This window comes from Benincasa hispida, chromosome 5, assembly GCF_027475165.1.
Source record: "Benincasa hispida cultivar pf3 chromosome 5, pf3_genome.v1.1, whole genome shotgun sequence".
NCBI lineage: Eukaryota > Viridiplantae > Streptophyta > Magnoliopsida > Cucurbitales > Cucurbitaceae > Benincasa > Benincasa hispida.
Window position 1 is genome coordinate 56,294,578 of NC_143482.1, and position 16,727 is coordinate 56,311,304.

Consider the following 16,727-nt stretch of genomic DNA (forward strand, 5'->3'; position numbering starts at 1 on the left):
AATCAACTCTATAAATACATTAGAAAAAAATGACATAAACCTTCCTTAAAGTATGTTGTTGATTACAATTACATCCCTAATTTTTTTTTATAAAAAAATATACTTCATTAAGCCCAAGAGCACTTATTTGAGAATACATCAATGCTATTTAAGGAAATAGCCCACAAATGGGATTTATTACACCAAACACATGAACTAGGCATGACAACGGGGTCGGGGCGGGGATGCATTCCCCATCCCCATCCCCCCCATTCCCCATTTTAGGAGTCAAGATCGGAGTCGGGAATTCCCGCGAAAAAAATTCCCACTTTTTATTTTATTATTTGAAATTAACTAAATTTAATATTTATATTGAAATTGTAAATTTTATATAGAAAATTAGTATTATTATTACATATAGTTGTTTAAATTAAACCTTACATGTTTTTTATTATAAATTAATAAAAATTAAATTTATTATATTATATTTTTAAAATTAAAAAGGAAAAAAACTGAAACAATATATATATATTAACAATTAAAAAAATTAGGGTGGGGACGGGGATCGGAGGCGAGGTGGGGATCCCCTCCCCGTCCCCGACTAGGGACTGATTTAAATCCCCGTCTCCAGTCAAACCGGAGATTCCCTGCCTCGATCAGGTCAGGGACTTGACCTTGCAGAGAATTTTGCCATCCCTACCTAAAACATGATAACTATGAGTTCTTTTGGATGCATCATGAGCAAAATTATTTAAATGTCTTCTAACATGGAAAGAAGAGGCATAGTTGAAGTCTCTATATATTTCATGTATTTTAGAAATTAGGCATTAAGTTTTTGTGTGAAAGAATGATATTCCATTTATCAGGTTAATTGCATCTATGCAATCGGATTTGATGATTATGTTTGTGAATTCCCACCTTGTTATCATTTGAATACCTTCGCAAGTTACCATCAATTCAAATAAAAGGGGATCTAATGCACATGATGAATAAGAAAATGCCAACCCTATCAATAAACCCTTACAATTTCTACATACAATTCCCATACCCATAGAAGAAGGATTCTTCCCCCAAGTAGCATCCACATTTATCTCATTGTGTTAGGAGGATGAGGACATGCCCATTTTGTGCAACTGGCAGATGTAAAACCAAACGAACGATTTTGTTCTTTAAAAATTATGAATAGCAGTTTTGAATCCGAGATGAAAAATCTGCAATAAGGGATTTGTTTACAATTATTGTGATCCGTCCAAAAGTTCTAATAAGTAATTATAATTAAATCATAAGAACGTGTATTATTGAGATGAATCTATCTATCAGAGATTGGAATTTTCAAAGATGATTGGATAAGATAAGGTCTGTCCAGAGTCATTACATCCCTAAATTTTTAATTTGACCAATTATATCCCTAAAATTTGATACTTGTTGCAATCAACCTATTGAATTAAAATTGGGGTAACTCACACGTCTGAAAGGAAAAAAAAATTTACGTTTTGGTTAAATTTGAGTATTAAAGGAAGGACAAAATGGTTATATGAAAAAAAAAATAATTTACGTTTTGAAGAATTTTTCCTTGTTGAAGATGAAGTGACCAAAGAATCCTGACGGAGGGTACTCTCACTAGATTTTTAGTTTTTTTTTTTTTTTTTCAGGTTTATTGATAGTGATGGAAAAATCCTTGAAATTATTGGAAAAAAATGGCACACCAAATTGGCTGTTAGCATTCATACATGCCCAAAAAATAATAGGAATGTAATGTTTTTTCATCAATTTTTAGGTTGTTTTGGTTCAGATTAACTCCAAAACTTCATTTTTTTTTCGGTCGACTTTTGATTTTACAGAGTGTGTATTCTTAAATCATCAATCGAACTAAAAGTTTAAACTTATAAGTGGAGGTAAATTTAGTTACATATCATCTAACACTCCTTCGTGGGCTTGAAATATTGGACGTTCTGATATTATCTTAAATCATAAATTGATCCAAAAGTTTAAGTTCAAAGGTGAATGTAAATTTAATTATATATCATCTAACATTTATTGTTGGTATTGAGCAAAATGATACTTTAACAATAAGAAAAGTTCACTATTGTACAAAATATTATTTTTCTATTGGAACTTCTTCAAAGTTTTTGTTCCTCTTCAATGGCCGACTCCATTCTTTTTCATCTCGCCTTCTCTTGGTGGATTCTCATCGTTGGACGACACCTCTATTCTTCCAATCGTTGGCTCCGTTTTACTTTCCTCAATCGCTAATGAAGAAGAATCAGATCCGCCATTCCTTTGATTCAATCCCAATCCCAAGCCCAATCTCAATCTCAATCTCAATCTCAATCTCAATCTCAATCTCGTCAATTTCTCCAGTAAAACGAATGAAGAAAGATGAGTCGTACAATTTTGCCCTTTCCCTGCACATGTGAGTTACCCAAATTTTAACTCAAGGGACTCATTGCAACACTTATCAAACTTTAGAGAGGTAATTGATCAAATTTAAAGTTTAGGGGTGTAATTATGAGGTAATTTTTCCAATACATTATTATAACTCTGTTGGGTTGTATGTATCAAACTTGCAATTTGTAATATTAAACATATTTTATTTTACAACAAAGATATTATTGACGTTTATTCAATAAAACTGTTATTGAATATGTTGGGTTTTATGTCTTAAAACTCGTAGTTTGTAAACAATAAACTTATTCTGTGAACCGATAAAGTTGTTATTAAATATATGAATTACTTATTTCGTTTTAGAAATAAATCCAATAAACTAAAAGATCCATGACTATTACATGAGTACTTGAACTTTATGTGGAGAGATAAGAGTGGACTAGGTTCGAGTAAATAGTCAAAATGATCTACAATATACGAATAAGGTTGGGTGTCTTATTTTGGTAACACTATTGGATGGGGTCCACTCTGTATTTGTTACAATTTATTGTAAAGTGCTACAAACGAAGTGATCCTGATTCGTTCATGTATTGACATGAGGAGCGGGGTGTCCTATACAATGAGTTTGCATAAGATCGGACCAAGAATTAAGTGACTCTTAATTTATAACGTCGTTTACTATTTAAGACTGACTATTTCAAAGCGATGACCTAGGTAACTTGACCTTAATCCTAAGCTAACTATGAAGTTCTGTTTATTCGGGATTATCCTTAGATTTACATGAGTGAGAGTTGGCTCAACAAAGCTAACTCAATAACCTCCCATTTCAGGGGTAAGACCGGATAGATACCTGAGGACATAGGGTGCAAGAGGAATTCACTCCTACCTGCTTTTAGGGATAGTAGAGAGGTTGTTCCCTTAGGTGCTGACTCTGGGTTTTGAACAAGGGGCCCCACCCTCTCATTGGCCCGAGAGGGACTCGGTTTAGTGATTAACTAATTGTTCATTAGAGGATCAGTGGGACTTAAAGAACAAGATGTAATCTCGGGGTAAAATAACTTTTGGTCTAACCGTTATTACGAAGAACCTGTGAAGGGATAACTTACTGATCATGGTCATATCAAGTGATATAATATATCTACAGTGAGGGGAGTGCAACTAATGGGTAGGGGTGTTCAAATAACCCGACAACCCGAATAACCCGGACTACGCAACCTAAAATGTAAGGGTAGGGTTGGGTTAGTTTTGTTCTTGGGTTGGGTTGGGTTGAATTTTTCTATTTTTATTGGTTGGGTTGGGTTGTGGGTTGGCTAAGAAAAAATTTGGGTTGACCCAAACTAACCCGAATTTTGTATATATAAATATATATATATTCCTCTTTATTTAAAGTTTGATTTCTTTGTATTGATTAATTTTTGAATTTTTAATATTTTTCTTTTAAAATTGTTATGATATTTGTCTTTGTTTAAAGTTTACAATAAATATCATAGATATTTGGTATTTAGCATCTTAATTTTATAAGATTTTAGTTATTAGTCATGTGTTGTATATAAATTTACATATTTTTCATTAAAAATAAAAAAATAAGCTATAACCCGACAACTCAACCCAACCCAACCCGAATTTTAAGGGTTGGGTTGGAAACTTTATTTGGGTCATTTGGGTTGCCAATCAAACCAATCCGAATTTTTGGATTGGTCCAAAAAATACTCTCAACCCAACCCATGTACACATGTAACTACAGGGGCAAAATAGTAAGTATGGCCTAGTTGTACTTACAAGCAATTTGTGAAGGGCCACAGTATTGTTGATTGGTTATCCAATGGACACATAAATATACATGTAATACGAAGAGTACAGTTGACAGTCTTTATTGGAGTGTCCGCCAGTTGAATAATTCAATTAAAGAATTTATTCAATTATTCATGTACCGTTAAAGCTTCAAGTTACAAGCCCAAAAGGTACCCTCGGTAGCTCAACAGGAATTCATGAGAATCAATTTTTGGACTAATTTGAATTGTTCAAATTAATTGAGGGAATTAATTATATATGATATAATTAATTAAATTTTATTTATATATGATATAATTACTATAATGTATTTGATACATTATAATGAGAGGAAATAATGTATTTGAATATAATTCAAATATTAATTATGTGAATTGGATTCTATAATTAAATTTAATATAAATAAGATTTATGTTAAATATCGTTTTTGAGAGAATTAACCTATAGTTTAATATTGTATTGGATGCAATATTAAACTATAGGTTATATGTTATATTTGATATAATATATAATTTAATATATATTATATGATAAAGTAGTTATCATATATATATATATATATATATATATATATATTCACACACACATATATAAAAGTTTATTATTAAAAGTAATTCTATTAATTTTATTTTTATTAAAAAAAAACAGTTTTAGGGAGGAAGTTGTAACTCTCCCCTTTTTCTCTCTACAATGTGCAAGAGTGGTGAAAGAGGCTTTAGTCTTCTTCTTCCTGAGAGAAAAACACAATAACGTTTTGTGAAAAACTCAATCCTTCCTCCTCCTCTTTACTAAGAAAATCCCTTCTCTCTCAAAATCCACAATAGCCAAAGCACACTCCTCCTATGTTCTCATCTCTAAGAATACCGTGGTAACCATTGTGGTGGTGCCCTTTTTTTTAAGAGAATTTAACGTGAAGATTGAATTCTTCAAAGGTAAGGGTTCTGAACCCGTTTTATTTTTTATTGTAAATTGTTAAAATCATGTTGTATTATTTGTTAAATGCATATTTTTGTTATGTTCTCTGTAAATTTTTTTATTCAGTAAAAATTGGGATGATCCATATCTTCCGTTCAAGAACCCTAACAAGGTTCTTTCAATTAGGTCCCCTACTAGCTCTCAAACGGATTAAACTTTAGAATAGCGTGATGAGTAAACTTGAAGTGTAAAAATTCGAATTAAGGAAATTAGTAATTATATATGATATAATTACATGTTTAATTATCGTATTAAACGAAATTGGAGAATTGGATAATATTTAAATTCGATTTAAATATTAAATATGTAAATAAAGATTATGTATTTGGAATTGGTGTTTGATTAATTTAATATTGGATATTAAATTAATTTTGATTAATTAAATAGTTTAATTAATGGTTAAGAATTAATTTTATTTAAAATTAATAAAATTATATATTATATTAATTAATGACTTAATACATATATATATATATATATATATAATTTTGAAATTAAGTTTTCAAAATTCATAAATTGAATTTTGAATTTAATTTTAAATGGTAAGAAAATCCACTTAGTGAATTTATCCCACTAAAATTCCACTTGCTTTTATGCATTTGAGGTGTCAACTTGAAGTGCAATGTGATTGCATGACTGAAGTGGAACAAAAACTCAACTTTGGTGTTGAGATTTGAGGAGATGCAGTTGAGTTTTGCTAAATTAGGGAAGAGGAAAGGTTCTTCACAAAAAAATTACCAAACTCAGTTTTCTACTCTGAAAAATTCCCTAAATTTTTATTCATTTTGGATCTCACGATCCAATCTAAGATCCTAGAGAATAGTAGAGAAGATCAAGTGGTGGTCTATAACGTTTTGCTAAGGAGATTCAAGCTCAATTTGAAGAATTTTTGAAGTCTCCAAAGGTAATTTATGAAACAATTTTTTCATTTTATGAACATACTTATTTTGATGCTAAAATTGATGAATTAGAGCGCTTAATGATCATGATTTCTTCCATTGATTACATGCAAACTCCATCACACTCAATATAAATTAACTTGAATCCTACACTCAGTTCCCTAATTTTTTTACTTAAACATTGAAATCTGTGTGGCAAGTACCACATTGGTGTACAAGTTTTCTCTTTTGCATGTCATGGTGTGTGTGTCGAAATTTATGTGGCAAGTACCACATTGTGTGCGCGTGTGTGTGTGTGAGCACGTGTGTGTGTATGTGTGCATGTGCGTGGATTTGAAGTGGGAAAATCAAATCTATGACCTTGATTTTATATCACATTAGCAAAAATTTTATTCGAATTGAATTATAATTGTGGTTTTAAAACTTTATGGTTTTGGTTTAGTTCTAAATTTGTCCTAATGAGTTGGTTAAAGTTTGCAAGTATGTCCATAAATTGTATTTTACCCATCTAAAATCTGACATTTTCTTCTACTTTGACTCTATTCTCTCATGGTCAACTATTTTCCCCCCTCTTTTTGTGAGTTAACATTTGAGTTTTGAGGTAAATGTCTAAACGAGTTGAAGCTTAGGTTTGCAGTAAACTAAAACAATTAGCCAACTAGAAGACAATGTAAAACATATTATCAATTATAGTAATGATTGTAACAATATATGAATTTCTTCATATAAAACCATGTGGATCAGATTGAAAATTTTCAAATCTTATCGACTAAATTAAAACTGAGCTCAAGAGCCTAAATTCCAACATCTTAAACAGTAGGGATTAAATTGAAAATTTTAAGATCAAAAGATATAAATTGAAATTTTGTGTATATTATATTGTGGAACTTGTAATTTAACTTAAGACAAAACATGTGGTAGAACACAACAATTAAAGATTTCTAATGAGTAATTTGATATAAATTTGAAGAGAGTACATTTTTCTTATATAATTAGGGAAAGTTTTTCAAAATTGATTTCTAGAAATTTTATATGGCCTCTAGAGTTTAAGAAATGGTTTAAATTGATAATTGAAAGCACTATTGATTGCAAACTTTTGGATCATTTATCGAACATTTAAAAATCGTATGAAAATTGTCAAAAGAAATTCAACTCAATTGACATCCGTGTATGTTATGGACCAAAAAGTCTATGGAATCGTGTTAAAATTAACCATATAAACATACCACAATACTTCTTTTAAGTTATACAATCAAACATCAATGTGTATCACTAACAAAGAAAAATGAACGTAAAGATGAATAATATCATTTCTCGAACCTTAAAAGACTTGAAATATCACTTAAAGAATTACTACTTAATCTCTAGAAACACTCTAATAAAATCAGTCCACAAGATTGCCAATGTGGTAGCCAGCAAGACTGTATAATTGGAGAAGGCAAATCTAAAGTGTGCTAAATGAGAGAGTTTATTTACTTACAAATTTGATACAACTTTTCTTAAAAAACACTTGCAGTTTAATAATAAAAACAAAAGCAATTATTTAAAACTTAAAAAGTAGACTATTAAACAAATAAGTTCACTTATGAAAAATGGAAAACCAAAATTTTAAAAATGGAATAAAATAAAATAACGATGGGGCCCCTAAGGGCTAAGTATTTCCAACACCAACTGGAGTAGAAACTGGATTGCCATTTTCATAAACATCCTTCTCACTTGTACTGTATAAATAGTCTCAAGGTGATAAATACATTACTCTGACACTTCAAAATTGAAATCATATGCATAAATAGTTGAGTTTTCAAATAAAAATGCCAAGAGAATAAAGTTAGATAGAATCCATAGAAGTACTATTCTCTCTCTCACAAACAAGCTTTCATACAGAGAAAGAAGAATGAACTTCATGAAAAGAAAGAAAGAAACACAGAGAGAGAGAGAGAGAGAGAGATTTAACCACAATCAAACTGGTAAAAGCGACCATCTGATTTCAGAGTTATTTTCCATCACTTTCCTTCCCTCCCTTTCTCATTAGGCACATTCCTAGAGCTAAGCTAACCAAGGAAAAAGACTACAACTTACAAAATGTCCAGAGCACCATCAATAGAATACATATTGATCACAATAGATATCAGCTCAACACACACTTTTCATTCTTATGTAGGGAGAGAACCAAGCAAATAAACTAACAGAAAATACTAAGTGAAGAAATTATCTATAGATGAAGAGTGGTATCGACATCTGGACTATCGAAACTTCTTAAAGCACTTGTCCTGACTGAGTTTCCGGGCCAGAACTTGGCGTCACCAGGTATCAATCTGGCTTCATGAATATCAGCTTGCTTACCTGCATTCTGCAAGTTCAGGCCAAGGGAGAGGGAATTAGAGTCCAAATCTCTTGAGGTTGATGAGCCGTTGGTTTCTAAATGCATTATCGAGGTATCAACCATATTTGATTCGGATAGTAGGTTAAGAAGCTTCTTCTTCTCTCTCCTTTGCTTGTCTTTCTGCAACTGTCTGAACCTTTCTTGTAATAGAGCTATGGAGGTACCAACCATGGTGGGTTCACTACTGTGCCTACCCATCTGCAGAACACTTTCAAGGGTCGGTGACAATGGTCGAGTTTAAGCTGCAACTGCTTATAGTGTGAAGTCTACAGTTTTGGAGAATGTGTACTTATAGGATATTAGGATTAGAATGTTTTGCTCTTATCATTAGAATAGGGGAATGGAGTCTTTTCTGATTGATAATTAGTGATGTGATACAGAGGAGAATCAGCTACCTTGCAAGAAAATCCAAACAGCAAGAGTTTAAAGGCTGGTCTAGAGAGGGTTGAGTTGGTGAATATTTTAGGGAAAAGGACTTGATGGAAAGCAAATGTATGCAACAAGTCCAAACCAAAAATGGATGGTAGTGTTTGGAAGGAAGCTTGAGGAATAAAAGGTTAGGTAATGGTTTGTGTCATTTTTTTTGTCATTTAGAACAGCCTTGGGTTAGAAGAAGATGCAGCATTTACCTGTGTTTTAGGACGCTTGCAATTCCTTTCACAACAAAGATTTATTTTTTCATGGCTTTTGAATAGGGTTGTAAAGAGGGCCAGGGGAAGCGAGAATCTGCAGAGAAGACAAGGTTTAGGAGGAATATTTTGCATTAAAGATGACTTTAATCAGGGCCCCCCAACATAATGCATGAAAGAGAGAGAAGGACAATAATACCTGTTTCAGAGCATTATTCTCTTTCTTCTCTTTTCTAATGATTTATAATTTTTTTTTAAGCAGGAACTAGGAAGATTACCCATTAGCTAAACAGGTCCTTATTGTCAAACCCAAATCAATATTTGCAGGAAAGCCTACCTGCCAAGGGAACTATCACTTCCTTCAGCCCAAAAGCTCAAAATTGCCTCTCGAGTCCATTGAACGATGGCAATCAACTTGGATTCTTCTTTCTTCTGGGTCTAAATCAGTTAAATCTGTAATGGGGTTAAAACAATTGTAAATGGTTCAAACAGACCATTTAGTTTCTCCATGCCAACTGCACATTATCAGCCTCAACTGTTTCCATCGAACAAAGTTATCAATTTTTGGGAGGCGTAGAAAAGTTTCAGAAGTATGGTTATAGACAGTGCACATTCGAGAGAATTGTAGAGTTTAAAATGATATATCGATTAATGAATTATACTCGGGTCAGATATAGACCTGGAAAATTTGTATGCCGAACATACATTTATTCATGGTTCTTTCTCATTGAACATTATTCAGGAAGTGCCAAAAATTGAGGCACCCGGAAAATACTCAACTCTTTAGACTACAAACTGACATTATGCTTCAGTTAGTAATCCTGTGGCTAATTATGACTCTTATTATTGACAGGGAAGGAAGAGACCTGCTCCACGGAAGCATTCTGTTGGTACTACCTTCAGCAATGCAAAGAATAAAGTGAATCAACAAATCGTGGGGTGTAGCAGCATCAATATTACGTATAGGCAGATATTCCTGCTTTAGTGATTACTGGTTAGTTATCAAGAACATAGAGAACTCTGCTGCGGAAACTGTTACTTTTACCCTGCAAAATTGAGATGCACGAATATTCAATACACATTATTTATCAATTCCCAGTAGAAAATCAAAAGATAAGATACAACATAACTGGAAAAAAGGACATTCTAGAGAATGAGTTTCCCTTTATAAGGAACACGACTACCCACAAGTGAACATTACACTGAAGCAACATCTTCAACGGAATCATAAAATGCCCTTAAAATTGAGCACATAGAGATTCTCGGAATTTCAATGCTAAAAAGAATTTGTTTTTCAAAAAATACACAAGGCATCAGGACCCACCCCACTACTCCACGGGAAGACTTCCTGTGCACCGTCCAAAACTAGCTCTAAAAGATATCAAAAAGAATTTCATCCATCGAACTTTCTTTCTACCCAGAGGATTGAACCCATCAAGCTGTCTTTTTACCTTAAGCCGTCAACCCATAATCTTTTGGGAACTTCCCTCAAACATCCAAAACCCTTACCATTAAGACCCCCCCTTGAAAGGCCTTAAAAACAAATTGATACATGTCTACGAGCAAAAGAAGCTTGGTATGAATTATGGTTAATATCTTGTCAAATAAACAGCAACTGGAGGAATTAGAAGCTTCTTGTAGAGCAATATCATCTCTAAGAACATCAACAATTTGCTTCTGCAACAATAAAACAAAAGATGTTTCAGAAAGAGGAATAAAATTGAACTTGAAGCAAAGCCATAAGAACAAAAACACACACACACACAATGAACACAAATTGGTAATTGGTTGTCATGAATATTTTTGCTTACCATGTTATTAAATAACAGCAAGAAAAATTATTGCTGCTGTTTATGATGGAAAATTCCATCAGGCAAATTTGTTGACATATTGGAAACCATTAGACCATGGTCCACTATTATATCGGAAGCTTGAGAACATTTTTCTTGTTCAAATAAGTGCACCTTGAGTCATTGTTTATCTTTTTCAATTTCCAACTGTTTAGAGACTTGAGGGATTTCAATTGAGCTACCTAGTGCAGATAGTTCTCTGGCCAACATAAGATATGTCTGGAAATTGGGAGCGCAATTTCTAGATTCCATGACATGAAGAAGCTTCAAACTTAGATCAGTTTCCCCTTCCTTGAGTAATCCATCAAGTAACACTGTCCAGACAACCTCATCACTACTCCAATGCTTCTCAAGCATAATCTGAAAATTACATTCAGCTTCCTGTCTGAAATTTGCTTTACAAAGTGCACATATCAGAGCCTTGTAAGCTGATAAGTTAGGCTGAAAACCTATTGTAACCATAGAGTCAAAGATTTTAAGAGCAGATTCCACTTCCAAGTTCTTACATTGGCCAACCAATAGAGCATGATAAAGTTCTTCACTAGGTTGCAAACCTCTCTCTTTCATGCTCACGACCAGCTGATCTGCCTCGTAGCATCTGCCCTCACCACACAAGCCTCTCACTAAAGTGGTATAGGTATCGACGTTAGGCTCACATCCATAGGAAGACAATCTAGCCAGGAGATTGTACATTGTATGTGTGCTGATACATTTCTCATCAGAACTACAAGTATGCATGATTTCATGTTGGGCGTCAACTTTTTCCGTAAGCGACTGGATTCCCTTTTGCAATCCCTTCAGCAATACGCCAAAGGTTCGATAATTGGGTCTGCAGCCAACATCAATCATTTGCCTGCAAAGGAGAAATGCATGCTCAATTCTGCCAAGTGCAACAAGACCATCCATAAGAGAAGTAAAAGTTATCTCATCAGGGGTTACTCCTTTCTTCTCCATTTCATCAAGTAACCTTTCTGCATCCTCAGCCCGACCTTCTTGACATAAACCATAAATTAGGGAACTATAAGTATATAGATTTGGAAAATAATTTCTTTTCTCCATTTCATGAAAAATCTTGAATGCAAGATCTGTCCTCCCGTTCCTACACAGCCCATCAATAAAGGATGTGTAGGTAATGACATTTGGAACCAAGCCTTGCTTCACCATTTTACAACAGAAATTCTCTGCTTCAGAAATGCGATTGATTTTAGAGAAACCACTTATCATCACATTGTAGGTTTCACTACTTGGAAGATTTCCACTTTCCACCATCTTCCCAAACAATGCCAAAGCATCATCCACTTTTTCCAAAGTGAAATATCCATCAATCATAGCTGTATATGTAACTTGATTTGGAGAAACACCATGTTCCAACATTTCATTGAAAAGAGAAGATGCTTGATCCAATTTTCCCCTTTTAGAAAACCCTGAAATAAGTTCAGTATAGGTCCAAACATCTGGCTTAAATCCATTGCCCTTCATCATTTCTAACAATCTCATTGCATTGTTCATATACCCCTGTTTGCAATATCCATGAATAAGTGTATTGTAAGTTATCACATTTGGGGAAGGACCAGCCTTGAGCATTTTGTCAAAGAGAACCATTGCCTTCTGAATGTCAGCCATTGAGCAAAAGCCTTTAATTATTTCATTATATGTTTGTGTATTTGGCAAACTGTCATGACTCACCATCCATCGGAAGATGGTAATAGCAGTTTCAAATCTTCCCTCCACACACAATTGATTAATCAGGGCATTATATGTGACAGTTGTTGGAACCAATCCATCAGCCAACATCTTGTGATATAGACCAATTGCAACCTGAAATTTCCCATCTCGTGATAAACCACTGATTAGTGCTGTAAATGTTTGAACATTTGGAGCACATCTGCTCTTTTTCATTTTTCCTAGAAGCTCTACTGCCACACTAGAACGACCGGCGTCACATAATGAAACTATTGGAATGGTGTATGTGTATACTGTTGGTTCAATCCCTTTCTCAACCATTTCTTCAAGCAAATCCATGGCTTCTTCTAACCTCCCTTCGCTACATAGTCCATTGATAAGGGTTGTATAAGTCACCGAATTCGGATCACACCCGTCTTTCACCATTCGATCAAACATCTCAAAAGCTAAATCTAAATTTTGATTTCTACAATGCCCAAGAATCAAAGATGTATATGTAAAAGCATCTGGACAGGCATCATAATGAAAAATTTCACTCATAATCAACTCTGCCTCTTGCACCTTTCCTTTCTTGCATAAAATATTAATCATTGTATTAAATGTCAATAAACTGGGTTTGATCCCGCTGTTAAGCATCTCAATGTACACATCTCGAGCTAAACCGACCATCTCAAACTTGCCCAACTGAATCAAAAGAGTATTAAAACTATACAAAGTATACCCAAAACCATATTTGGTATTAATCTCACTCAAAAACTGAATTACCCTCTTAACCTCTCCCTCATTCCTACATGATTTAATCATTAGAATTCTTACATGGTCTGCAGGTGCAAGAAGACGATCCCGGACTAGCCTATTCAGCATCGAAATAAAGCAACTCATATCGTGTTTGAAAAAATTCCTCCTCGAAACCCAGTAGAAGAAGCGCAAGACTGAATCCGTGTTCTTGTGCGTTTCGAGGATCTTCACTACGTGATGGGGTTTGAGTTTGGCGGTCAAATGGCAAAGCTTTAAATTCCGTTCCCAGTTGGGACCGGAAAGAATGTTAGAGATTTTAGAGACTAATTCAGGGAAAGGGTCCGTGGTGGATGAAAGTGAAAGGGGTGAAGAAGGGTGCGGCTCCGATGAGAAATTGAAGGATTGGCGAGAACCCAGAAGAGAAAAGAGGATATGGAAGCACATACGAGGTGGGGTTTTGTGGGGTTTTAACATTTCGGATTGTAGGCAGTGATGAAGTTTCTGAAGGAGTCAAAGATCTGGGAGATGGTGTTGCGGGATTGAGCAAATAGAGATGGGGGATTGTGGCGTGAGAGATCGGCGAGCTGGGCAACGTGGTCATTGGGGAACCATAGCTCTAGTCTAGCTCCAACCTCCAACCTCCAAACAGGGGAAGAAGAAAAGGCAAATTGAAAAGAGCCGCAGCCGCCAATCTGCTGAAGTTTCGAAGTTCTCCTCGATAAAATCCTGTTTAATCTAAAAGGAAAAATATGTCAAATTTCATACCAAAAAACAAGGGTTTGATTTTTTCTCTCTAAAGAAAAAGGGTTTAATTTTTTTTTCTTCTCTTTGTAGGGATGATCGCTTAGATCCGGTGCATTACTATTTTTATGCAGTATGGAAGGATGACTCCGATCATAATTGATATATTCATTACATTTGGACGATAATAAACATTGTCATCTTTAATGTGATATTATTTAGAAGATAATAGTATAATTATGATAAGTAAAATTAGAGTTGGTAAAATTCTCAGGGATCTTCCCCAATCGAGATAGAGAATCCTAGTTTGACAGGGGATAGGATCAAACTGGAAAAAAATTATGGGGCATTTATGGGGCCCCGTCTGGAGACGGTATCCCCGCCCCGTCTCCGACCCCGAGCCTGATTTGATATATTTATATTTTCATAAATATATATTTATAATATATAAAATAATTTATTTATATATATTTATAATGTATAGTGTTGAATTGAAACCCAATAATAAATAGTCAATTTCTAACTCTAAGCACAAGAAGTAGTCCAAACTTAAAAAACTAAAAAAAAAAAAGTCCTAGATTGAATATGGTAAGGGATTCCCGCGAGAAACTAGTAGGGGAATCCCCGTGAAAAACTGGGCCCATGGAGACCCCATTCTCCGACAAGGAATCCCTGTCCCGTCCTCGCCTTCAAATGGCGAGGACGGAGGCGGAGATGGGGTCATTTATTTGGTAGAGTCCGTCATTAATCATTTAGAGTCCATTTGATAACGTTCTAATCATTTTTTTCTATTTTTATTTTTTAAGAAACTGATTTGTTTGACAATTATTTTTACTTCTTATTTCTAAAATTTGAGAAATATTTAAAAAAAAAAAAAGCTCAAATTTGAAAAACTAATATTAACTTTCTTTGGCTGATTGGCACTGAGGCGTGTTAGTCCTATCAATGGACTTGCCTTGAGATCAATTTCTTGGGAAGACCAATTCATTTCATTTTTTTTATTTTATATATTTCGTTCTTTTTTATATTGATTTGACAATATTTCTTTTACATTTCTTTTTTACTTTTACATTTATTTTTTCTTTATTAGTTTTTTTATATATAATATTTAATTTGATTTTGAATTTTGAATTTTTCAATATTTAGATTTATATATTATTTTAATTTTTAAATTACAAATTTTCAATAGGTATATTTAAATATTTTTTGAATTTTGAATTTTAAATTTGCAATATGTGTGTTTATATATTATTTTAAATTTAAATTTATTGTTTTTTGTTTACTAAGACATTCATTATGTTCATTTTAACATTTTACAATCACGACATTTACATAATAATATAATTGAGTTGGATTTAAATCAATATTATTTACGACAAATAAATTGAATGAGAAATAATATTGCTAATGGGATGAATAATCATGCAACGTAACCAAATAAAATCAATAAACCCTCTAATTACATTTAATTTGAGTTATAAAAACATGCAAAACATATTTTATAGAAGAGGGTCTCAAAACCAACATACCTTTGAAGAATTCCTCCAATCCAAGTTGCTTTTCACGAATTCTCAGCTTCAAGTTCTTAATGAAACACCAAGAGATATTCTCTACTATTCTCAACCTTGAATTTGAGTGGTGGAACTAAAAAATGAAGTGAATTTGTGAAAAGAGTGGAGTGGGTTTTGGTAGGAAGAAGAACTCTTGTGGAGAAACAGATTTCCAGCCAACACCCAAATCTGAGAAAATCAAAGAGTTTTTATCCCCTATCTTCATGCAAGCACTGATGAGAAGAGTCGATGCCACATCCAAGTTCAAGTTTAATGGCCTAGGTGTTCTAATTAGAAACAATCCGCTCTTTTTTCAAGTGAGGTTAGATGTTTCCACTAAGAAACTTGATTTCAATTTGAATTTTAATCTCAATTAATTCAAAATTAATTAAATTTAAAATTTCAAAAAATTCAATTTCTCAAATTGAATTAAAATTGAAAATTAATTTGATTTTAATTAATTAAATAATAATTTAATATCAAATATTAAATTAATCATCCACCTAATTTTCAACATGAATTCTATTTACCTTATTAATGTTTAAATCAATAGTTAAATATTATAAACTCTCCAATTTCGTTTAATTTTGATAAATTAAACGTTAATTAATTATATCGAATATAATTATACAAATCCTAATTTTAATTTGAACTATTCAAATTCAATTGGAACATTTCAAATTGAAATTCAATTTTGAATATTTCAAATTGAAATCATTCCAAATTCACTCAATTTACAAATCCAATGTGTTCATGTTTTAGAAGCTAGTAGAGGGACCTTATGGACCTACAGATCGTGAGCTCCAATGATATGAGATTAATTGACTAAAACTCTATAGAATTAATCGATATTCATTAACTACTGAGTCATACCATTATAGCTCGATAGTTGCACTCTCCTTAATGTAGATATAATCGTGTCCACTTAATTTAACCATAATCAGTAAGTCCACCCTTCACAAGTTGTTTGTAATAACGGCTGGATCGAATGTTGTTTTACCCCTGAAATTATATCTTGATCCTTAAGTTTCACTGACCCTTTAATAAATAATTGGTTTGTGATTCAATCACTAAACTAGATCCCTCTTGGGCCAATGAGAGGGTGGGGCCCATGTTCAAGACCT

At 33.2% G+C, this 16,727-nt stretch overlaps 1 protein-coding gene across 5 annotated transcripts; it reads right to left on the reverse strand.

Annotated features, from left to right (window-relative positions):
• Positions 1–7,977: 7,977 nt before the first annotated feature.
• Positions 7,978–14,206, reverse strand: LOC120077786 (uncharacterized). 5 transcript variants are annotated; one of them, XM_039031811.2, is made up of 5 exons: positions 10,853–14,206; positions 10,366–10,718; positions 9,379–10,087; positions 9,042–9,138; positions 7,978–8,610 (listed from the first exon to the last, which is right to left on the reverse strand). In XM_039031811.2, exon 1 carries the CDS (start codon positions 13,784–13,786, stop codon positions 11,012–11,014), a length of 2,775 nt encoding a protein of 924 aa, XP_038887739.1. In that variant the 5' UTR covers positions 13,787–14,206; the 3' UTR covers positions 7,978–8,610; positions 9,042–9,138; positions 9,379–10,087; positions 10,366–10,718; positions 10,853–11,011. The 5 variants fall into 5 exon arrangements, with proteins under 5 accessions (XP_038887739.1, XP_038887736.1, XP_038887738.1 ...); XM_039031808.2 differs by having other exon boundaries at positions 10,172–10,718; XM_039031810.2 differs by having other exon boundaries at positions 9,379–9,494; positions 9,908–10,718.
• Between the last annotated feature and the right edge of the window lie 2,521 nt (positions 14,207–16,727).